The sequence below is a fragment of the Panthera pardus genome, unplaced genomic scaffold, assembly GCF_024362965.1.
Source record: "Panthera pardus isolate Hobbes unplaced genomic scaffold, ASM2436296v1 HiC_scaffold_16, whole genome shotgun sequence".
NCBI classification, from domain to species: domain Eukaryota; kingdom Metazoa; phylum Chordata; class Mammalia; order Carnivora; family Felidae; genus Panthera; species Panthera pardus.
The window spans coordinates 104,273,338-104,297,787 of NW_026526721.1; the positions used below are offsets into that span (position 1 = coordinate 104,273,338).

The 24,450-nt window shown below is 43.9% G+C and overlaps 1 protein-coding gene across 5 annotated transcripts in view; it reads right to left on the minus strand.

The window, feature by feature from the left end:
* The window catches only part of LOC109262053 (schwannomin-interacting protein 1), a 567,034-nt gene that overhangs the window by 117,694 nt on the left and 424,890 nt on the right, over positions 1 to 24,450 (minus strand). For 2 of the 5 annotated variants that reach the window (XM_019440436.2, XM_019440432.2), the window contains one exon: positions 3,648 to 4,349. In XM_019440436.2, the coding sequence (XP_019295981.2) occupies positions 3,648 to 4,349 (702 nt within the window). Of the gene's footprint in view, positions 1 to 3,647; positions 4,350 to 4,562; positions 4,706 to 4,874; positions 4,974 to 24,450 lie in introns of those variants that run through there. The other 3 variants (XM_019440434.2, XM_019440433.2, XM_053903676.1) reach the window with 3 other exon arrangements.

The window sequence follows — 24,450 nt, forward strand, 5'->3', positions numbered from 1 at the left end:
GGTGACTCCCTTTGGCACCTCAGAGCTCTGACCCCAAAGACAGTTCTTGGCACCATCCAAGCCCATGCTCTTTGGCTGACACCAAGCTAGAGATAAACTGCTTAAATCCTACAGGAAGGAAAGGTCAGCCTTAGGGTTTAAATGTTGTGAGTTTTTAAATTTGCCTCTAAATTTTCAGTAGATTAGGGAAGGCTGATGGTCAACACATTTTTGAGATCTTAGTTCTTCCTTTTGAGTGTTTTGCTGCAGCCATTATTCCATCAAAACAAATCAAAACTAAACCATGTTTGTGAGAAGAGACTCATAAATAATGGTATGTTGGTTATTTCCTAATTTATTTCTGTCCTTAATACTTACTAGGGAAGCATAAGAGGGGACTTGTCATTTAAGAAACCTATGGAGGTAGAAGCCTCTTTCCTTCCCTTTTACTTCAAATTGATTTTAGCATTAAAATGAGAAAAAACATAGTCTGATAGAAGAAAACCTTTCATAGATTACTTATGGGCCCTTAGGCAAATCACTTACTTCAATGGGCCTCAATTTTTGAAACTGTAAAATGAGGGGGTTGGTTTAGGTCTGGGTATGTGGGTCTAATAAACCATTCATTCATTCATTCATTCATTCATTCATTCATTCAGTATTTGAGAACCTACTGCATCCTGGGCAGTATCACAAGCACGAGGCTACAATGATTAAAAGAGAGGCAAGACCTCTACACTACAACTTGATTCTCAAGAGACCAAAAATGAAGGGGAACCCAACAAGATGTCAGGTAGTGATAAGCACTAAGAAAACACAAGGAGTGCCTGGGTAGAGTGCCTTACTTTACTTTGGGGGGCGGGGGAGGGAGGGTGGTCAGGGATGTGAGGGCTGAGTAGTCTGGAATGATGGGAAAGAATAAGCCACTTGATTCCGAGGAGAGGCAACCCCACGGGCAAAGCCCTCAGGTGGGAAGAGCTCATTTGGTCCTCTTCATAGGTAAAGGAGAACCTACCCCTCTTTTTCATTTTATATCCTTCCTCCAAGTAGTCTGTATTAATTCCATTTACATGTATTTATACAGAGCTTTTTAAAGAGGAACAAAAAGGGGCGCCTGGGTGGCTCGGTCGGTTAAGTGTCTGACTCTTGGTTTTGGCTCAAGTCATGATCTCATGGTTCGTTAGTTCAAGCCCCACATCGGGCAGTGTGCTGGGGGTGTGGGGCCTGCTTGAGATTCCCTCTCCCTCCTCTCTCAAATAAATAAATAAACTTAAAAAAATTTTTTAAAGAGGAGCAAAATGTTTGATTTGAACAACTTATTCCAGATAGGCTTTCTCCTCTACATGACTCCTTTGTTATTTTCAAGTTTCTGTCCTCATAGTTATAAATTCTTCCACTTATTCCAGGCATTTAAATCAGTGTTTTTTGAATTTTATGACAATGACCCATAGTAAGAAATAAATTTTACATCATGACCCAGTGTTTACATAAAACCAAAGCAAAAGTTTTTAAAACCAAGCTTATTGTTTTATTTCATATCTTTTTTTTAAATGTTAAGGTGATTTCATGGGTAACTTACAGTATGAAAAACACTATTCTAAACCGACACTGGCTAGTAATTTTGTTATTAACAAACCAAAAAATGGTAAAATTGATTAAACAACCTCAAAGGCTCTCCCCTCCCCCTTTTTTCTGTGCACATACTTGCTTTAAAGAAATGGGTTTCAGGTTTTTCTGCATAACTTGTGGAGGAAATGCCCAGAAGGGACATTTTCAGGGGGGCTGGGGTGGAGGGAAGGGAACCCAAATAATGCAAATTGTTCAACAGGTGAGGAGACACCTTTGGTTTCAAAGATTGCCCAAGAAGGAAAGATTCACAAAGTCTTCATAGTAATAGGCTGTGTGTGTGTGTGTGTGTGTGTGTGTGTGTGTGTGTGTGTGTTGGGGGAAGGGATGGTGTTAAGTAATTTATTAAATTTTAAGTTCTTAGAGGGGAGTCAGTCTGTACCCTACCTCCCCTCACCATAATTCAAGTCTCACATGGACAGATGTGTAACTGTAGCACAGAGAATCAGACCTTGCATTTAGCACATAGTACACAGGTGCTCAATAACATTTTGTTTAATAGTTATTAAACAAAAAATATCAAATAATGGGGTTCGTTGTCATTGTCAAATCCTAACTTTGCACGTACACAAATTATTATATTCTCCTGGAATGTATTAATATCATGCAATAGTAAATGAAATGTGTTTATCTTCAAGTCATTGTTTAAGTCCAAGGAGCTTAATCAGGTATTTTTCTCAGACACTAAGTGGGAAAAGGATGTTTTCTATTGCAAGGTATAATACATAGAATTGGCTGTAATGGAAAGATTCCACGTCTGCTAGTGGCCATGGTAAACAGCTGGGATTAAAATGAGTGTGTTAATTTAATAGGTAGTTTCTCAAGGGACACTAACCAGTGGGCTCTGTCAGCCAAGGGCTCTCTCTGATAGAAACCATGCCAATTTCTCTGTGAAACGTGGTTAGTGTCCTCACCCCTGAAGTCAGAAGTGCATGCACCCAATTTCCAGTAGCCCCAGGGCCCTGGAGCAGAAAAATTACACCTGCAAGCCAGCATTCTCCCACACTGCCACACAGCTGCCACACACAGAAAGCGGCTTATTGAAACCGTGTGCCCTTCAGCCCCATTTAGGGACATCATTAACGATTTCAAATTACAACTGTTGCTTTATCTCAAAACAGTGATAAATAGCGGAGCTACATTCATGACGCTTTTAAGTCATTGATTTGCTCTCCTCTCAGGGGCAAAAAAGATGTTGAGACAAGTGCAAACCTGCCAGAGCTTCTTATTATAGATGCAGCCCTCCTTCTCTCCCTCTCTCTGTTCCACTTCAGCACCCCTCCCTCTCTGGATTTCCTGAACTGAGGCAGTGTGGCCTCCGGTAAGGAACTGCAAGTGGCTCCTTCTCAAAACAAGGAGGGCTTCACCAGAGAGGCTGAGGCGACAGAGGCAACAACCACTCTCTCACCCTAGCAGGTCAATGCCCCCCATTCCCCAAGTCAACAACAGGTCGGGTTTCAGAAAGGAACAAAGTCTCAGGGCAGGGCGGTCACCCATTCAAATTCAGGAGCATCTGCTTAAACGCGAGACGGAACAAACCCTGCTGCCATACCGGAGGTGTGGGCAGGCGAATGTGAGCGTGTGCACAGGGACAGACTATACATGGGCGAAACGTTAGTGGTAACGAAGGGAGACCCACCACGGTCGACAAAGCCACAACTATTACCACTTGAAATATCACCCGCAGGGCACTGGCTTCGGTGCCAAAATTTCCCCGGATTTATTTTCAGGCAAGTGACTCACAATCTCGTCTCCATAAGTAATTCCATTAAAATGAGTCGCCGGTTCCACTAACTCGACTTTCCGCTGCCCTCTGGCTGCCCCTCCCTCCTCTCCGCCCATCCTGCAAACCCAGACAGCTCACAGACTGAGCAACCGTACCCCAGGGTAGCAGAAGGCAGGCTCTCAAGCCCGGCCCCCACCCTCGCGGAAGGATGAATGGGGCCGCAGGCGGGTGGGAGAGCCAGGAGGACGCGTGCGGGCTGTGCGCGCGGTGTGTACGCGTGTGTGCGCGCGTGGGCACGCACCCCCGGCCAACTTACGGAGGTGGAGTTGGTCCTCGTTTGGCCCTGGTTCCGCACCTCCTGCTCCCGGAACTGCAGTCCAGCCAGATGCTTCTCCAGTGCCTCCCAGTCCATAGGGGGCACCGGGGGCTCCTCCGGGACACACGTCCCGCCGTCCGTGGGCTGAAGGCAGAGGACCCCAGTTGCCGGACCCCGGCCGCCGCGTCGGCCCCGCGCGGGCTGGGGCTTCTGGACCGCCCGGCGGGGGCCCCGAGAACCGCTGGGCCGGCCGGACAACACCACCACGTTGCCATTGTGCCTGAGGTCCTGGGGGTCGTGCGGGTGGAGGTTGCCGTTGGGCACGGGGGGCGGCATGGCAGTGGTGGCGCCCTTGCCCCCGCCGCCGCCGCTGCGGGTCCTGGCGCTCACGTCCCCCGGCTCCCGGGCCGGACAGCGGTCATCCCGGTACCCCCGCTCGTCGCGCTCGTCCTCCTCTTCCTCCTCCTCCCCGTCCTCCTCCGGCGCCCACTCATCAATCACCTTCTTCTGGTAGACCGGGAAGGGCTCCTCATAGTCCTCCAGGGCAGACACCAAGTCCAGACTGCCTCCCGGCGACGACGAGGATTTGCACTCGGAGCAAGGGGTCACTTTGGTGGAGTTGGACTGCGAACTGGTGCGGCTGCTGCTGCTGCTGCTGCCGCCGGCGTCACTGCCTAGATCCATCCCATCCTCTCGGTAATCCTAGAAGGGAGGAGGCAGAGAGTGAGCTGCCGGGCCGAGCCTGCTCCGGCCCCCCGCCACCCGCCGCGAGCACCCCGGCCCAGTGCCCCGAGCCTGCCTGGTCGGAGGTGCACTCCCGAAGAAGGCCTGGGGACGGAGCCGGCACGAGCTTGAGGCTTCCCTTCGCCCACCGCCGCCCCCCCCCCCCAACCATACTTCCTCCCAGTAACTAACCCTCAGATTAGCAAAGGGGGTGCCCAGCCACCAGCGCTCACACTTTCCATAAGAGGGTCCCCGGGGCGCGCATGGACTTTGTTGTAACCATTTTGCGCCGGGAGCACCCCTGCACCCCGCCCCAAGGATTCTCCGAGAACCAGACACTTTCCCAGAGAATTATAATTCCCTGGGGGCGGGACCGAGAAGAGGGTGGGCGGCTACTGAATTCGCACCTCGTTCCGGGCGCCGAGACCACCCCCCACTCGGCCCCGCCTCGCCCCGCCCCCGCCGGCGGCTGGGAGCCGGCTCGGTTCGCCAGCTGAGCTTTACTTTCTAAGGAAAGGCAGGCAGCTCGGAGGTCTCACTCCCGCCTCCGCGCCTCCCTGACCGGCCCCTCCTCGGCCCGCCGGAAGGCTCGGGGTGGTGGGGCGCTCTCCGCTTTCGCAGGAGAGGGTGGCTCTCGCCACCCCCAAAGGTGTGCGGGGCCGGGCGCGGCGGCGGTAGCTGCAGGCGCCGCCGCCGCCGCCGCCGCCGCCGCCGCCACCGCCGCCCTGGGGGAGGGAGGACGCGCCCTCCCGGCGGCGGAGCCGGTCCCGCCACCGAGCATGCCCAGAGGCTGCCGGGCGCGGCGCAGTCCGTTCTCCCGGTTTTCGCGGCTGCAGTCTCAGGCGGGAGGCGGGAGGGCTTGGGTTCAGAGAGGTCGGGAAAAGGCCGAGGGAAAGGGGCTCGGGGCGTTAGGGATGCAGACCTGGCCAATTAACAGGGGCGGCACCCTGGGGAGGGTGGCGGGTGTTAACCCACAGACGCACACACAAAGATTTTCTGGGCGCGTTTCAAGCCCTCTTTTCAGGGCTCGTTATTCTGTCTTAGCTTCCCCGTACCCCCAAAGCGCGGTCGCGGCGCATGCTAACCCACGCGGAAGTCCCCGAGTGATCCGGTGAAGGACCTCCCTCCCCCCACACGCGCACAGACACTAGCCCTTGTGGGAGCCCGAAGTGACGTGTGCTGGGTGGTCATGCACCATCATTTCCCTTCCACCTTCCTCGGCCACTTCCTCTCCCTCCACCGCCCTGCTCCAGTCGCCTTGCCCGCGCCCCTTCCAAGTTCAGGCTGTGGGCGGAACCTGTTGCTTTAGCTCACGCTTCCTTCCCGCTACCGGCCGCACGCTGAGGATGACCTCAAGAGAGGTGTGTGTCTGGGGAATGGAGAGCTAAGTGGAAGATGGGACTGATACCTGGAACGTTGGTGAAGAATCTGTTCTAAAGGTTTAGGCGAACCTCTAAAGTCCCTTTTGGCCGCCTCCAATCAAGGAGACATTAAAGGAAGGGAAGACGTGGATATCAGGTGACCTGCTCCTGGCACTTGCACTGACTCTGCGTCCTTAAATTTTTCTGGAAACCGAGTCAAAGAAACCTATGCTGAGTTTTTCAGAATGCACACTGGTTCCCTGAATTTGGCACCTCATCTCATTAGGCACAAGGTTCCTTGGAGTGAAGATACCATCACTTGGAAAGCATAGATGGGTCATAGAGCACCTTTTCAGGGTTAGAGATTTACTGTGAACCAACCAGTTCGGACTTGTAAGAACTGGGAAACAAGGAAATGCCCTCTTAAATGTTCACACACACACACACATGTGAGGTGACGGATGTGTTAACTAGGGGATCCTTACACACTGTATGCTTGTGTCAAATAACCATAGCATGCATTTAAAATATTTAACAATTTTATGTGTCAATTATACCTCAGTAAATCTGAAAAAATTCAAAAAAAAAAAAAAAAAAAACCAAAAAAAACCCAACCCTAGCACTTAATTTTACAATGGATTGGGGGAAAACCAGTTTCCCTGAACTTCCAGATTTGGGCTGTTACTAATTATTCCCAGTGAATTCTAGCTTGGACCAGGCCACTACCCTGGCTTTGCACCCTCCAGAGGGAGGACCAGGGGAATGCTTGGAATTCTTTAGTAGGGAGTGGCTGCCATCCTGACTTTTCTTCTAGGTCCTAATTGGGACTTGGTGCAGAGACCCTTTGTTTAAGTGATTTCAGTGAAGTGTGACTCTTTCCAGTCCTAGGTAGGCCTGAGCCAGGGAAGATAAACTAATCTTTTAACTTGCCTGGAAGCAGCAATCTTAATGAATACAGGAAAAGGGGCCTCTGGTCTGGCCCCTTTACAGCTCTTCTGTAAAACAGGACTGATTATAATTTCAAATGTCTTTTATGGTAACATCTGTAAACAGCCTGCCTTGTGCTCCAAATATGGTTTGATTTTGAGGTTGCTGTGAAGCCCTGGGTCAGCTGGCTGCCCGTCCCCCACCCCCTGCCCCGTAGGATGGATGTGGCCCTAAAAGTGTTCAGAGATGTGGGTAGGAAACACCGGGTGCTGGGAACTAGATAGCTGCTTTTCAAATCACCATGTGAATTGGCAAGGGTTAGGTCAGGAAAAGCTCACTGCTCTGGGGCAGAACACAGGTAGACAGATAAGTATTCATCAACTGGAGTGATAAAAAGTTGTGGTCTCAGTCCCAATTTTTAAACATTAGGACCTCCTCAGCCACCCACCCAGATTCCCTCCTGGGCTCCTACTCATCCCCCCTGCTGCCCAGATGGTCTGTGTTCAGGGAATGCAAAATAAGGCCTTAGAAAAACATTTGGCAAGGTAAATCCACTGCCAAAAACGCATGGCATTTCAAAGCCAAATATCTCTGAATTATCTGTCCTTTTAAATAATTTTCTGACCAGATATTCTGGATCAGATGGGAAAGTACCAGGTTTCGTTTTTTCTTTTCTCTTCATGCAAGGTGCCTGGCTAGCCCAGTTTCCATTCTGTTTCCAGCCTTCCATCTCCTGCCAAGAACTGTCCCATTTTGGAACAGAAAGCCCTGCCAATTCCTAGGCCGGCGACAGTCTACAGATATGTCCAGCAGGATGGAGAGATTATTTGGAAAGTGATTGAAAGGTCCTGTCTTCCTCTTTATAGGACCGTGTCCTCAGGTTAGGAGCTTGTGACTTACAGACTTAGATTTTGTCCCCTGCAACCTTTGTAAATTAGACATCAGAGATGTGAGTCAAGTGGGTGTCATCGCAAACCAGCACCTTCCCCCATCAATCACCCCAGTATGGACCACTGTGTCCTGAAATTACTAAACAGTCTCCCTACTACCTATGCCCATTCTCTGCATGCAGCCAGAGTGCCTCTCTGCAGTGCAGGTCTCTCCCAGCTCCTTTAAAGTCCCCTTGGCTCCTCATTTCCCTTAAAGGAACTGCTTCCTGCCCAACGTCCCCCCATTTCTTTTGGCAAATTTCTACTTATCCTTTATGTCTAGGCTTAAATGTCACTTCCTCCGGGAAGGCTCCTGATTCTCTGTACCGCCCACCTAAAAGGAAGCAGGTAACTTTCCCATGCTCCAGAGATATTTATTGCACTCATCATAAATGCTGCATCTACGTTGCTGTTTAATTGCATGTCTTCTCTACTAGACTCAAGAAAACCATTTTCTGCCAAGACCCAGGCCACACATACGTATAAAAATATTTAAAAGTTTCATAAAACCCTTATTTGTAAATCCTATCCTAATTCATTTAAAAGAAAATTTGCTCACACTTCACCATTGACTTTATAACCCTTAAGTGGATCAGTGCTCCTACTGGGAAAACATACTCTAGAGGAGTAAATACTCTAAGGGAGTAAATACTCTAAGGGAGGAGCTATTTCTCTGTTTTGTTCATGATAACTGGAATGGAATAGAAGCTTCATCAATATTTGTTGCTGCAGGGGCACTGGGGTGGCTCAGACGGTTAAGCGGTTATGAGTCCAACTTCAGCTTAGGTCATGATCTCATGGTTCTGGAGTTCAAACCCCGCATGGGGCTCTCTGCTGTCAGTGGAGAGCCCACTTCAGATCCTCTGTCCCCCCCACCCCCCCACACCTCCCCTGCTTGTGCTCTCTGGCTCAAAAATAAAAACATTAAAAATATATATTGGATGCTGGGATTATTAATAATAACATTTAATTCTCAAAAACTCTATCAAGAGGGGCACCTGGGTGGCTCAATCAGTTGCGCGTCCAACTTCGGCTCAGGTCATGATCTCGCGGTCCGTGAGTTCAAGCCCCGCGTCGGGCTCTGTGCTGACAGCTCGGAGCCTGGAGCCTGTTTCAGATTCTGTGTCTCCCTCTCTCTCTGACCCTCCCCCGTTCATGCTCTGTCTCTGTCTCAAAAATAAATAAACATTAAAAAAAAAAATTACAAAAAAACCAACTCTATGAAGAAACTAGTATCCCCATGTACAGGTGAGATTGCTGAAGATAGTAAGATTAAGTAACGCGGCCTAATGTCAAAGAGCTGGAAAACTAGGTGGCATAGCCAAGATTTGGACCCAGGTAGCTTGGCTCCAGAATCTTGGCTGCTAGTCACTCAGTGAAAGGCTCACTACCCTTTGGTCTGCATGCATATGGATAAATTCACAGAGCAAAATGTCAGAAAGGGCTCCTTGCAGCAAGTTCAAAGGAGTTCTGAGTCTCCTGCCCTGCAGGGGCTCCTTGGGCAATATTTCTGTCTATGCAGAGGAGAAGGCAGCTGGCAAGAGCAGCTGTTCCCTGATGCACACATGTGCTCCACCTCCTCAACTGTCAACAAGTTCAGTGCTATTCGGCACGTTGGGAGACTTAATTGTGTAAAAGAAGAGTACAGACACCCTGGAAAATGAAATTTCCAATTGTATGAACTACATGCTTTTAATTTCCCCGCAAAGCAAATCCTTTCAGAAGGTAGCCATGAGATTGGGATTTTCATTTTTGTCATGAACGGAAAACTGGAATAATACTCCAAGGGTAGGGATGACAGCATGTTCCTAGGAGGTCAGTGCTATTTATAGGATGTTAATCTGTAAAGGCAACATTTGAGAAAAGGCATGACTGAAATATTTAAATTGTAAGGAGTATAGATAGCTGGGAAAAAGGTTTATTTGCAAAAGTCCCAAACTAATTCTGAAATTATTGCCCCTAATGCTGAACCTTCTTTCTCTAAGTTGTGGCATTTAGAGTGATAAAGAAATGGCTGGCAAAGAGGTTTGTATTTCATCTTTATTGCATGAATTACATGCAAGTCACATGCAGTATACAGATGCTCTCCTATTTCATCACCTGAATTTAACTACATGGTAATATGTAGCAGCACTGTGGGGCCAAGTGTCCTGGATATAGAACATCTGGGCTTAGTTTCCAGTCCTGTCTCTAACCAACTTTGTGACCTCAGTTTCCTCACGAAGGGGGCTAGACTGCATGGTCATGATGTTACACAAATAGTCAGAATTATGAGTAAGTGAATGAACTAAAAGGCTTCTTCCAGCTTGAAGACCCTTTGGATTTCATCCTAGACACTATGGGAAATATGGTATAAAACTGTCTCTGAATGGTTTCATCACCTTCTCTGTTGGGAGATACAAAGTTGGTTTCTCTATTAATTTAAAACCAAGGTCTCTCTCCATTGGGCAGGTTGAATGCATGGCATTTCTCCTTTATTTCTGGAGAGCCAATGGTTGATTTTTAACTTTTAGTCTATATGTATAGATATTTTGGAGATGGATCCTATATACACCTAATTTTTTTTCTTTCTTTCATTTACAGAGCTATATATTTTTTAAGTTTATTTATTTATTTTGAGAGAGAGAGAGAGACAGCATGAGCAGGGAAGATGCAGAGAGAGAGGGAGTGAGAGAGTATCCCTAGCAGGCTTCCCACTGTCAGCGCAGAGCCTGCTGTGGGGCTGGTACTCATAAACCGTGAGATCATGACCTGAGCAGAAACCAAGGTTCAGATGCTTAACCGACCGAGCCACCCAGGCACCCCTACATAGCTAAATTTTAATGAAAAAATCCCTTTAAAAAACATTAACATCTTAAATGTTTAGGTTCTCTAGAAAACCATGAGATTGCACTTATTTCCTGCATTTTCCTCAATAAAAATGAAATGGCAAAATTTAGACAACCTCAGCCCTTAAAAGATAGCTCCAATGACCTATTTCCTAAACCTGAAACCAGGACACTTGGCTTGACATATACCAAAGTGCTTACAAAAACTAGGTGAATGTATGAAGTGAATATTACTCTAAAAAGTCTACAGGTATTGGTGAATAAGGCAACTCTAACTGACACTGATAGTGTCTTTCTTTATCAAGGAAAAGTCACACAGAGAGTGTCAGTCAGGACCTCAACATATGGCTGCACAGATTGTACCCTGTCTGGTGCCAGGAGGATTGTGATCTGCACCACAGGTGCCTGCCAAGAGGGACCGTTTGGCACCTTTGCCTAGGTGGTGGGGTAAATGGCACCCCCTAGGATTGTGCAGTGCACAATTTGCACAACAGTAATCAGAGGCTCTATTGGGAATCTCATTAGAAGGAAATTTGTTCTCTGTTGAGGCGATTGGAAGAGGAAGGCTGCTGTTCTTTTCCTAATAAAGCCATACCTCAGATCAGATGGCATTGACAAAAATTCAACTTATTTAAACTCTCCTCATCTTTCTTTTTCCAGAAATTCTTTGTCATCATATTCTACCTTCCTTAAGTTCCTAGCAATTCTTGAAAATGCAAATCTGTAAGCAACTCTGAATTTATTTTTTGAGCTTCACTGAAGGGCATATATTACATAAGAGTACATTTAGGAAAAGCTACGAAAGTTTGTAGTCTCATTGCATGAGCTCAGGGAAGCGTTACAAGTCACAGGCACTGAAACCATGTGCACATGACCCCAGTACAAGATGAATTGCCCCAGAAATTATGTGCCTTGTGCTTTGATGTGTTATGCTGTCAAAGAGGAACATCCTCACAGGATGCACTAAGAAGTGAAAACTCTGTTCTGGTCACTTCTCTATATAACTTTGGAAGTGTTATCAAATCAGAAAATAACTACTGGCATTGTCAGTGCAATCCAAGCAGGAGGAATGTATCTGAACGTGAAGGAGGAGGCAGCTTGGTGGAACAGGAGGGAACTCTTCCAAAAGCCTTGGCTCTGCCTCTGAGTAGCTCTGCATTTATGGGCAAGACAGTTCCCGCAGCTCTTTGGGCCAATGGTCTTATCATGAAAGGAGAGTGGTATGAAATTGTTGGAAGTCTCCAAAGGTTAGGCAGGTAAGGTAAACGAGTGAAGTAGGCAGCATTGGTGACAGGGAGTTCTGGAGCAAGTCACTGAGCTACTGGACAGCACAGCACACGGCATCCATATGAAAATGAAGAACAAAAAGCATTTTTATCTTCAGTTTACCCCTGGATCATCACTTGGACCTCTGCTCTCAGCTTTAGATGCCCAGAGTTCTAAGACTACATGAAAATGAAAGAGTTAGGGAAACTATCCATCTTGGCTTGTATAGGATGGTCCTGCTTTTATCCTGGCATCTTGTCCTGGCATAATTATGAACAGCACCTTTCTTCACTCTCAAAAGCGTCCCAGTTTACATGATAAATCAAATGATCACTCAAGGCATGGGGGAATGTGAAAACTGTTCAACTTCACTAGTAATCAAAAAGATGCAATTTCAATAATAATGAGGTTACATATTGCCTATAAAATATTTTTAAATTATTTAAAACATAATATACAATGTCAGAATGAGTGTGATCGGGGGTGCCTGGATGGCTCAGTCAGTTGAGCGTCTGACTTCGAACTCATGAATGGTGAGATCATGACCTGAGCTGAAGTCGGACACTTAATCAACTGAGCCACCCACGCACCCTTGATAAAATGTTTTAAATGTCTTTGCAAAGTTTATACCCCATAACCTCTTAATAATTCAACAAGTATTTATGGAGCACTTACTACATGGGTGGCCCTGAGAGATACTGTGGTGAAAGAGACAGACACTATTTGCCCAAAATGAAAGTTCACTCTAGTAGAGAAACAGACATTACAGCAGAAAAAAGATACCCAACAATTTAGATTACAATTTGTCATAAGTACCCAGAGTAGACTCATACGATGCTGAGAAAGCACGTAGGTAGTGTGTGTATTAGAGGTTGCATCAGAAAAAGGGTTGGTCAGCTGAAGAAGAGGGAGGGTGTTAAAGGCAGAAGAAACACCTTAAACAAAGGGTTTGAGGCTGATAGAAGCCTAGCTTACGTGAGTAGCTGAAAGAAAACCACTAGGTTGGAACGAGAGTAAGGGGGAGAGTGGCAAGAGAAGGGGTTGCCATTAAGATCTTTATCCTAACAACCGCATAAGGACTGTAAAGGCAGATTGACATTTTTAGAAATGTTCTCCTCGGTAGAGAACTACCAGAGGATAGAAGGACCGAGAAGGACAAGAGTGGATGCAGAGACCAATTAGGAAGCAAATATAGTAGTCCAGGGAGGAGATAAATGTGGTTTAGGTGAGGGTGGGGAGATGGAGAGAAATAGAAATATTAAAGATATATTTAGATGGAAGAATTAACAAGACCTGGTGACGTAATAGAGAGAGATGTCACTGATGGTTTCCAGCTTTGTATCATAAGCAATTTAGTGGAAAGGTGGTATCTCTTCACTGAAATGGGCAACAAGGAGGGGGTTTGGTAGCAAGCAAAAGAAGGGAAGATATTGAATCATTTTTGGACATTTTATATTTGAGATGGTATAAGACATACAAGTGAACATGCCAAGTAGGTATCTGGATATGTGTGTCTGGAGCTTAGCAGAGAGATCTGGGGCTAGAGATGTAAATATGGGAGATTGTATTTGAAAGCTTGGGTACAGGTGACATGTCTGCCGACAGAGAGAGTAGGAAGAGGTAGGTCACATTTCTAACCCCGAGGAACTCCAGGGTTGATAGATCTAGAAGAAAAATGAGTTTGTAAGAGACAAGGAACAAACTGGGGGGAGGAGACAATAGTTACTCTTTTAAAAATCTAGCCTAAGGACACAGAAATGAGGATCTATATTTATGCATAAAGACGCTCATTGTGGCATTTACAAGAGTGAAAAATTAGTTTCAACCTAAATGTCAAAAAATGGTAAGATATTTAAATAAATTGTGACACATTCATTCTGTGGAATAAATGCAGTCAAATACGATGCTTTTGAAAATCATATTAAATGACTAAAAGAGGATATACTATCATACATACGTTATCCACATTTTAAAAAATTAAATGCTTATTATGCCTAGGAAAAGATGTACCACATGTTAACAGTGGCTAAAGATGGATGGTAATATTGCAGGTGACTTTTTACCTTTGTATCTATTTGTATTTTCAGTTTCTTTACAATAATCACAAAATGGGTAGTAATATTGTTATGAAACAAAGAGAAATTATGCAGATTTATTTTACTTAAAACGAATGCTTCTGAATTTGTTGAAGAATTCCATTAAAAACAACTGTTCAGATGAACTAGAATTTATTTGTATAAATTCTGCGATGAATCCTTTTATAAAACAAATCATTTTCTGGTTCCATAAATCACTTGCTAGTTTGAAGTTTTTGAATGTCAGATTTTATCTCAAAATACGGATTGGTCAGCACACTTCTGAAAGAAAGTTTGAGGTCATAATGGACTGAAGCAGGGGTCAGCAAACTTTTCTGTAAAAGGGCTAAAAATAGAAAATACTTTTGGCTTTGTGTGTCATATAGTCTGCTAAATTCTTTTTAAAGCAACCCTTTAAAAATGTAAAAATTCTTAGCTCTCAGGTCACACAAGAACAGGTTGCAGGCTGGATTTGGCTCACAAGCCATAGATTACTGACCTCTGGACTAAAGGGTGAATGCATAAGAGCAATGCATAATACTTTTTCATTAAAAGTTACCATAATATTGTAATATCAGGACTGAATCTTCAATTATTAGAGTACTAATAACTCTAACAACCCAAACTGGACTCATTTTTGAACACAAAGCTTGGGTTCATTTTCAACACAAAGCAGAGTAAATGGAAAAGTTCTAAAAAAACCACTTTTTAAAAAAAGTTTACATATCTTTAGTAGAAAATCCTATGCAAATATGCCAAAAAGTTGGCATTTTTCATCTAGAAAGTAAAAGCTAAAGGAAAATTTATTTATTTGTACAATGAGAATCTTTTCCTATTTCTTCTGCAATCTTGGATTTTTGGTATTATGAGGGGAGTGTTGTTGTTATATACAAGAATCAATTCACTTGTTCGTGTCACAAATCTGGGAGCCGTCCTTCTTCCCCTCTCCCCAATCCCCATTCCTGTCCCCCTCCATCACCAAGTATACTTAGTGCTGTTAGTGCTCCAAGCAGGTCCCTGTTCCTGGCCACCCCGTCAACCCCCAAACTGCTGTGAGTATTGGCTGTAAGGGCTCACGGCTATCCTGTGTGGTCCAATTTATCCATCCACCCGCATTGAGCCAGGCATACCATCTGATCCACCTTGTGCCTGGCACTTCCCACGTCCCTATCCTGCTTCTCTCCCTTCCTTATAGGTTTATCTGTCAGTAAACCACCTGCATCCAAGTCCCTCTCTAAGGCTTTGCTTCTAGGGAACCTGACCTAAGACACCAAGTCTTAGCGAGTCTACTTCTTAAATATATTTGACTTTCTGACCACTATTTCTGCTTGGAGAAAGCCACAGAAAGAGAGCCACAGAAAGCAGAAAGCCACAATTACAACTTTATTCTAATCTATGAATAAATTTCAAAATTTAGTGTATGATGTCAGGAACTTTTATGAATATTAGGAACTCGTTTTTATAAAATTATGCAGCAGTGATCTGATAAAAACACCCATAAGGATAAAGAACTTGGAAAAGGTTTAGCTTTCAAATGACATTGCTATTAGAATTATTGTTAATATCATTAGTACCAGTGAGCGGAAACAGCTGCATCTCCAATACTATCAATTCTGCTAATTGTTACTGCTTATATTTTTAAAATTATACTAATAACTAATAGCCTATAAATAATCTTCTATTATAAGACCTTTCCCTTTTATTATACTATAATAGGATCATTGATGCTTAGTATGATGTGACTATTTGCTGACTCCAAAGAATACCTTTATTAGGATATGCATATGTGTTCAATTTATCTTCTCAATTACACCTACATTAAAACCTTCAAAATTAGGTTTGCAAAAACGGGCTCTGTGCAAGCAGTGGAGCCTATATGACTTGTGACCTCCTGCTCCATTGCATTCTGGTTAATGATTCACACTAACCTTCAAGGATAAGCACCAAGTAAATCCAAGGGTTTTGGGTGGCTCTTGGGGAAATATTCACACAGTGCCAAGCAGTTTGAGGACTAGACCTTGTGCAGGGTGGGAGCTGGAAGCATGATGGACACGTATCCACAGATAGGGAGATAGTGCGCAAAAGCACAACATTTTCCCAATGGAAACTTGGCAGTTTTTCCCGACTCCATCTAAAATGATTCTCTCTCCACCTCCATTGTGGAAGTAGGAAATTAGCCACTTCTGTATTTTGTCAATGAAATGCAATTTTCGTCAACTTATTCATAATTATAACTGGTAAATTTATTATGAAAAACAAAGCAGACCATTCTTCGGTTTAATAATCACTGAAACGGTTCATGTTTAGTTAGCCATTATTAGTAAATAAATTACCCAGCAACAGAGGCTAACATGTTCTTTTCTCCTTACTTTGTGGAGAATTGGTTAAAAACAAAACAAAACAAAACAAAACAAAACAAAACAAAACAAAACAAAACAAAACAAAAAAGAAACCTGTCAGTATGCTCTTATTTAAATAGAGGCGAGTCTAGATTACTTGAATATAAGGAGTCTGATTTTAGGAATTTCTTTTCACTCTCATAAAATGACTTCAGTGAGTTATAGCCACATTTTTCAACCTGAGCATAGGCATGATTGCCCAATCTCCTCCCTCATGCGTGGTGGAGGAGACAGAGACAGATTCTCCCTCAGGTAGGAGCTGGGCGCAGGGCTGGAGAGCAGTGGGTTGGCCTGAGCTGGCAGGTGGGGCCAACAGGCAGTATCTGGGCCCCTATAGGTGGCTAGGCCAAGTCACAATTGCAAGGCTATCACCTCCAGGATTTTCCCATGCTACATTCCATGTCTACTCCTATTTACATATGATTTTTCTTTAACCAACTCATTTTTAAAGTCACTCAAAAAAGAAACTTTGGGGGTGCCTGGGTGGCTCAGTTGGTTGAGCATCTGACTCTTGATTTCAGCTTGGGTCATAATCCCATGGGGATTATGGGACTGAGCTCTGCATCAGGCTCTGCACTGAGTGTGGAGCCTGCTTAAGATTCTCTCTCTCTCTCTCTCTCTCTCTCTCTCTCTGTCTCTCTCTCTCCCTCCCTCTCTCCTCCTCTGCCCCTCTCCCCACCTTATGCATGTTCTCCCTCCCTTTTTCTCTCTAAAAAAATTAAAAAAAAAGAAACTTTATATCACTATGATTAATGAAATATAAGTATTATTTGGTAAAATAGAAGTGAAATATACATCTGCATTTTATCAACTTTAAGCACACTTTAAAAAATAATTTTAACCCCTCTGAAATTGGAATGTGTCTTAGAATCCATGGCAGCTTGCAATTATAATTAGCAACCTCTCTGTTGTTCTCAGCAGCACATAAAATAATGATGTGTTTTACATATCAATGGTATATTAGATTTGATGAGTATGGTAAATTCTATAAGAACAATGTTATTAAACTTATAAAATTGAAAAATAAAAATGCCGAACAAAAAAATAAAATACATCAAAATGACATATAAAATGTATGGCTGCAAATAAGTTTCTTTTTGAGAGGAATGGCACTTTTTGATCCAAATAGCTAGATACCCTAACTGATGGTTTCAGACAAAGATAAGGTTTCGCACTGATGAGACAAATCTGTCAGTTTCTATATCAACCCACATTAAAAATCTGAACTTGCATGAGGATATCATTGGACAGCTCAACAAATATTTAATTATTTTTTCTGTAAAATATAACATAGTTAAGTGTACCTATACATACTCTGCAACATCAGGAAGTGACATTTCAACATATCACTGAATTAAAACAGAGATGCCTGTGGAATTCAGTGTTTGGGATCCTTCCTTATTAATGTTATTCCTGGCTGTCTATACTTCTAATGGGCATGGCCAAGGATTCAGTTATTGAGGGCTAGAAACAATTGATGATTATATCTGAGCACCTTGCCTCTGGTTTATGAGGTCCAGGTAAGGTTGATTACCATGGCACTACCTATATTTGTTTCGTCCTAATCAATATTCTCTGTGAAATCAGAGGTTTTATGTGTTCAATTCCCCTTCCTCCAATATTTATGAATATAAACACAAGACTATCAAAAGACACTTATCTGAGTATCACCTAAAAATTATTGTGTACCACACTCTGGGAAACACTCATCTAGAGGAAGCACCAAATAGAAAGGACTCAGCAGAAACAGGGACTATTGGGTTACAGCTAGAACCAGATGGGACAGGTGGGTTAAGAAGGGCAGTTAGGAGGCAAAGACTGGAAAGGCTGCCCAGGACCAAGAGCATTGACCCAGACCCGTAGAGAAGGCTGTTGGGTAGGGAAGTGCTACCTTAAGAAGATAACAGCATTCATCTATGTGTTCCTCTGTTCATTCAGTTACTCATTCATTCCAATACCTACTGTGTGTCAGGCACTGGGTTGGACTCTGGACAGAAAGAGTTGAAAGAGGTCAAAGAGCTTACATTCCAGAAAGGAAACAAAGAATATCCATGATTTCAGTTGGGTTTCAAACTGTTTGGGTGGGCATGGTCAAGAGTGCTATGAAAAAGATGTTGGGGTGCCTGGGTGGCTCAGTCGGTTAAGCAACCGACTCTTGATTTTTGCTCAGGTCATGATCTCACAGTTCATGAGATAGAGCCCTGAGTTGGGCTACATACTATGAGCGTGGAGCCTGCTTGGGATTCATTCATTCTCTCTCTCTCTCTCCCTCCCTCCTCCTCCTCCTTCTTCTCCCTCACTCATATGCGTGTGTGCTCTCTCTCTCAAAAAGAAGATTTTTTAAAGTTTATTTTAAGAAAATAAATAAAATGAAAAAAGATATTGGAGGGAGCATTTAACTCAATGTGGACAGCTCAGGAAAGCCTTCTCAAAGGAGTGATGCTTGAATTGAGTTTTGAGGTACAAACAAAAGTTGCAGAAGTCCTCCTGGGGCCAACTGATGAAAAGACATTCCAATCTCAGGGAATAGTATGGTCAAAAGTTTGGAAGTGTAAGAAAGCATGGTCTGTTACCCACAAATAACTTGAAAAGACAGTAAGTATCAGAGGATATTAGAGAAAGAGGCAAGACATGGCAGGAAAGCAAGAGCTGGATGTGAAGGATACCGAGTTTGAACCTGAACTTGAAACTAATAGGGACCTGAAGGCTTGTAAAACAGAAATGGCTGGATTATATAAGTGTTTTATATTTAGACTGATGAAAAGTACATTCTGTAACAAAACATAACCTGAAAGCCTTAGCCAGAGTTCTGGGGGGTCAGCATATGGAGATCTGCATCGTTGTAGAAATGATTTGAAGTATAATCAAGGAAGAGTGGGCTGCTGAATAACAGTGGAAGTATAGATGATTAGCATTGCTGATGGGAGGCACTGGACAAGCCACACACAAGCACCATGAAACCTCCCAGGTGAGACTGAGAGTTTGGAAAGAAAAGAAGAGGAGAAGCAAGTGCTAAACTTTGCAATGAAGGCAGAGGGATGGCTAAACCAACAAATAACAACGACAAGGACAGCTGGAGTCCTCAGGTAATTCATAGGATCAATTCTATATCTTTATATCTATATTCGTTTGTTCTTTTTAAATACATTTTTATTATGTAAACACTTCAAACATTTACATAATTGAATAGTATAATAAACCCTTATGTACCTATCACCCAGCTCTGGCGACTATCAACCCTTGGCAATCTTATTTCGCCTATAACTGTCCTACTCCCCCACACCCACTAGATTTTTTTTTTTTTTTCAGTAGGCCTCATGCCCAGCGCAAGGCTTGAACTCACGACACTGAGATCAAGACCTGAGCTCAGATCAGGAGTTATATGCTAAATCGACTGAGCCACCCAGGTGCCCCACCCACTAGATTATTTTGAAGCAAATCTCAGACATCATATCATCGAAGACAATGGTCTTTTTTCTCAACCCAAACTTATATTGGAATTATAGGATATGATGAATCTTGTACTGTGGCTAACTAGAAAAACACTGAAAATTAACAAATACAGAAGGAAAGTCTACTCTAATTTAAACAAATTAAATCGAAGAAAATATGAACATGATTATCAGTTAAAGAAAGGAGTAAAATAGAATAATTTATAAATAACATGGATTTGGTAAACAAGGTTATTAACAAAATCTCATGACATGAATGCAACTAATGAAGTTAAATATATGAGCAGGAAGCATACAGAAATTTAATTTAAAAATGTGTAAAGCATCAAAGAAGTAAGCTATGAAATAACTATGAGATGGGACAGAAAACCTAAAAGCAGAAAGAGACCTAGGCCCAGGATACAATGGGGAAGCAAATTAAGTGTAAGTTAGAATATAGTGCAGCCCATTTAAAAGAGATCCCAGTTAATTTCTCCATTCTGTAATTACTTACTGAGCACCTGCCACACATAGGGCAGTGCTCACTGCTCCGGAATGTCACGTGCCTTTAGTAAACCATCTTTGCTGCTTAAAGACAAGGCAACAAGTGACCTGGGGGCAAGCAGCTGTGTCTACCTGATTCTGCCTGAACCTCATCCAGATTCTTAAACACCTGGCTTCTTGAGAAAGGGAGGCAACTGGAAGGGGTTCAAAGAAGTGGAACAGAAAATAATTAGAGGAAGAGATTGATTTAAACAGAAAGATCAAAGGAATCAAATATAGGGAACTTGGCTAAGCTAGGGCTCAAGGAAAAAAAAAACAGCTATTTGAGGCATGTAAAGAGTGAAGCAAAATAAGAAATACTGAGCTGGTGCACAGAGCATAATGGAGAGCCCTAGGATGGAAATCAACCCAGGGAAAGGCAGGCAGAGGGCAGGGCCAGGTGCTTACCTGCACAGCACGGTACAACAGCCAGATTGAATACATTCTGATATTAAACAGGCTTCTGTTTGATGGCTACCTTGTGTTAGAACAACAGTTTCAGGAGAGCAGACATTATTTTTAACCTTTCAACTTTGGGAAAGAAAGTGTGTTAAATCACTCCTGCCCTGGCCAGCAGGATAGGGAGCACAGGAGATGTATTTTCTCTCAAATGTAATTCCTAAGTAAGTTCTAATGTTCCTCACTCCCACAAAGTTTTTTCCAGTCAGCAAAAATTTTACTAGTGAAGGCAGAGAGATAAAGAGGGAGTGAAGAGAGAGGGGAGAGGGGAGAGGGGAGGTAGTAGGGGGAAAGAGAGAGACATCTGTATTGGCTCTATGGTTTCTGTTTTAAGTTTTCACTTAAGGTCTTATTGGCTTTATTTTGGCAACTGTTTTTAGTTACTAATCAATGTCTTTCAGACCCTGGGTCCTTGTTTTTTTGGAGGGGTCAACTTCATCTCTTTATTTTAAAATACATCACACATACAAAGGAGGATACAAACACATATATGCACAGTTTAAAGAATAATGATAAAATGAACCCATCTCTCCATTTTAAGTCAGATCATTCTGGCGTCCCTGATGCCCTGAGTATCCTAGCTTGGTCACAGTTTTCTCTCTGCCTCTCTCTCCCACCTCACAACACTATCCTAAAATGTGGCTTAATCCCTTGCCTTTCCTTATAGTCTAACTACAAGGTATTTTTGAGAGTTTGGCTAAGTTACTCCATGGTTTTGCTGCCTTGTCATCCATTTTGTTGGCCAAGTGGCCTGTGGGGCCTTCAACTGACACTAGCCCCCCTGGGCAAGCACATGCCCTAGACAACAGCCCACAGAGTCACAAGCAAATGTATGCTCCTGATATGACACCTCTAATCGAACTTGTCATCACCAGTGTCCCCTGCTTCCCAGGGTCTTTTCCTGAGGTGCCCCTTAGATAAGACGTCATGGAACTTCTCAAAACTCTGCCTCTTTTGGTTTGAATAAGGTTTCTTATTGTCATTAAACCTATAGTTGAATACTCATGGTGGTCCTCTCCCCTACTCCCAGGACAGGACTAGTAAGAGCCAAAGGGACTTGCTTCTTTACGCAGTGGTCAGGAAAATTAAAAACAGTTGAGTTCATGACACTGTTGCTCCAGTTGGAAACAGGACTCAGAAAAATGGATGGATGAACCATACATGGCACATCACCATGAAGAAGTGGAGATGTTCGTTACTCTTTGGGGACAGGATCTTGGAATTCAGTATCCTTCGGGGACAGCACCATTAATTCCACGCTTTTTGGGGCAGTGTCTTCTTGCTCCAGCCCTGTGGTAGATCCAGTGGCAGCCCCCCCTCCTCAGTGCCGGGTTCAAGGAAGAGGCACACTCAACTCTGTTTCCCTTTTCCTTTTGACCCCTTTCTTGAGGTTGGAATCACTCGTGCAGGGTCCGCCCTGGTTAGGCTGAACTCATCAAACACTTGGCCACTACCCAAAAGTTTTGACCACGTGCCCTATCTCAATCCCCTCAAATCCAAACTCCTGGAACTGGACCAGGCTTGGATTTTTCCTATATCAGGCCACCTCCACTGTGATTCCCTGATCCCTCCCTTCTCAGCACCAACCCAGCAGAGCTTAGCTGTATTGTTGATTTGGCTGGACAAGCAAGGGGTTCCATCCCACCTGGCCCTCCCTAAGTTCTTTAGCAATTCTGAGGCCTTGGAGATTACAGATTTTAAATAAGTGGAAGGATCAAGGGTGCCTGGGTAGCTCAGTCGGTTAAGGGTCCAACTCTTGACTTCAGCTCAGGTCATGATCTCACTGTTTGTGTGTTCAAGCCCCATGTTGGGCTCTGTGTTAACAGCTTGGAGCCTGCTTGGGATTCTCTATCTCCTTCTCTCTGCCCCTCTCCTGTTTGTGCTTTCTCTCTCTCTCTCAAAATGAATAAACATCAAATAAATAAATAAATAAATAAATAAATAAATAAATAAACAAATGGAAAGATCAAAGCTTATAAAGACAAGAGGCAGGCAGTTTTAAATTTTCTGATCCCACCCCCCCACCCCCCCGCCACCCTGGAAACAGCTTAAAGATGCATGAAGTTATAGAGAAAGAAATCTGGAAATTTCTGCTCAGCTCTTTTTTTTAATTGGGGTAGAATTATATAGAACATTATATGTATTTCAGGTGTGCAACATTATAATTAGACATCTGTATGTACTACCTAGTGATCACCACCCAGTCTAGTTACCATCCATTGCCATATAATTGACCCCCTTTACCCACCTACTCAGCTATTTTATACTAGCTCTTTACAAATATAAGACATTCCTTAAAGACTAGGTGAAATTCGAGTACTTCTAAAATCCTGTGAAACTGGTATAGCTCAGTGGAGACATAGGGTATTAGAAGCTGTGATAATCTGAAAATTATTGCTATAATATCTAAAATTCCCTCTTCTTGCTCTCTCTCTCTCTCTCTCTCTCTTTTTATTCCAAGAAGTCCAGGATGTTATGTGCAGAATATATGGCTTTTAGCAAAAGCTGGCTCTTGAGCTTTGAATTGGCTTGGGCTCACTCTTCTCTATTTTTATATCCTCTCTTTCCATTCATTCAACAACAAACAGTTATTGAACATCTAGTAAGTGTCAGGTATAGTGCTAAGCACAGGAGATTCTATGGAAAAACAAAACTATGGCTTTGGTGTCTCCCTTCAGAGGAGCAGAAGAGGCAGTAGAGGGACAGAGGTGCCTGGTGGCTCAGTGGGTTAAGCATCAGACTCTTGATTCGGGCTCAGGCCGTGATCTCACGGTTTGTGCAATGGAGTCCCATGTCAAGCCCCTCGTCAGGCTCTGCTCTGACAGCAAGGAGCCTGCTTCGGATTCACTCTATCCCTCTCTCTCTTTATGCTCCTCCACTGCTTGCGTGTGCACTCTCTCTCTCTCAAAACAAATAAACGTTTGAAATTTTTTTTTAAAAAAGAGCTAATAGAAGGACAGAGGTCTGCAAAGAAAGAAGGAAAAGCAATAGTGTGCTAGGTGTGTTATGGGAGCGTTTCAGGAGTCAATGGGGATAGCATGAAGAGAGTTATTAGTTTAGAGTAAGAGAGAGAAATAGAACACCGGGAAGTGGATGGCTTGGGGTGCAAGAGGTCTTAGGGGAGAGTGAAGATCTTGAGCTGAATTATGAAGTGTAGTCGCAGGACACATTAGAGTCTGAGAGAACTTTTGATCTACCCTATTTCTGAAGTTAAGAAGGTGACCCTTGGGGCACCTGGGTGGCTCAGTCGGTTAAGCGTCCGACTTTGGCTCAGGTCACGATCTCGCGGTCCGTGAGTTCGAGCCCCGTGTCAGGCTCTGTGCTGACGGCTCAGAGCCTGGAACCTGTTTCCATTTCTGTGTCTCGCTCTCTCTCTGACCCTCCCCCGTTCATGCTCGGTCTCTCCCTGTCTCAAAAATAAATAAACGTTAAAAAAACAATAAAAAAAAAAGAAGGTGACCCTGTCCATATTTGCATGGGTAGTTGGTAGCCAGGACAGGACTTGTTCATGGAAACCATCTGCCCTTTCCTTCCTAATACATGCCTTTTGCGGTAGGCAGTGGGTGTGTGCCCAGAAATGAAGGCAGAACTTCCTCTTCCTTGGCTTTTACAGGTTAAGTCAAACCACTTGATATTTTAGTTCCTGGGAGCTTGGCTTCTGGTCATTGGGTGATGGGTTTACAGATTTAATGTCAGGGGTGGGGGTCCTATCTGGTTTCTGTTTCTTTTCAGTTTCATCTAGAAACTGGAAGGCAGGATACGCTCAGGGGGTACCTGACTTCATCAGCACCAGCTGGAGGCTGTGGTTTATCATTCTGCCAGTCTCACAACCATTCACCTGGGTCCCTTTGGTGACCACCCT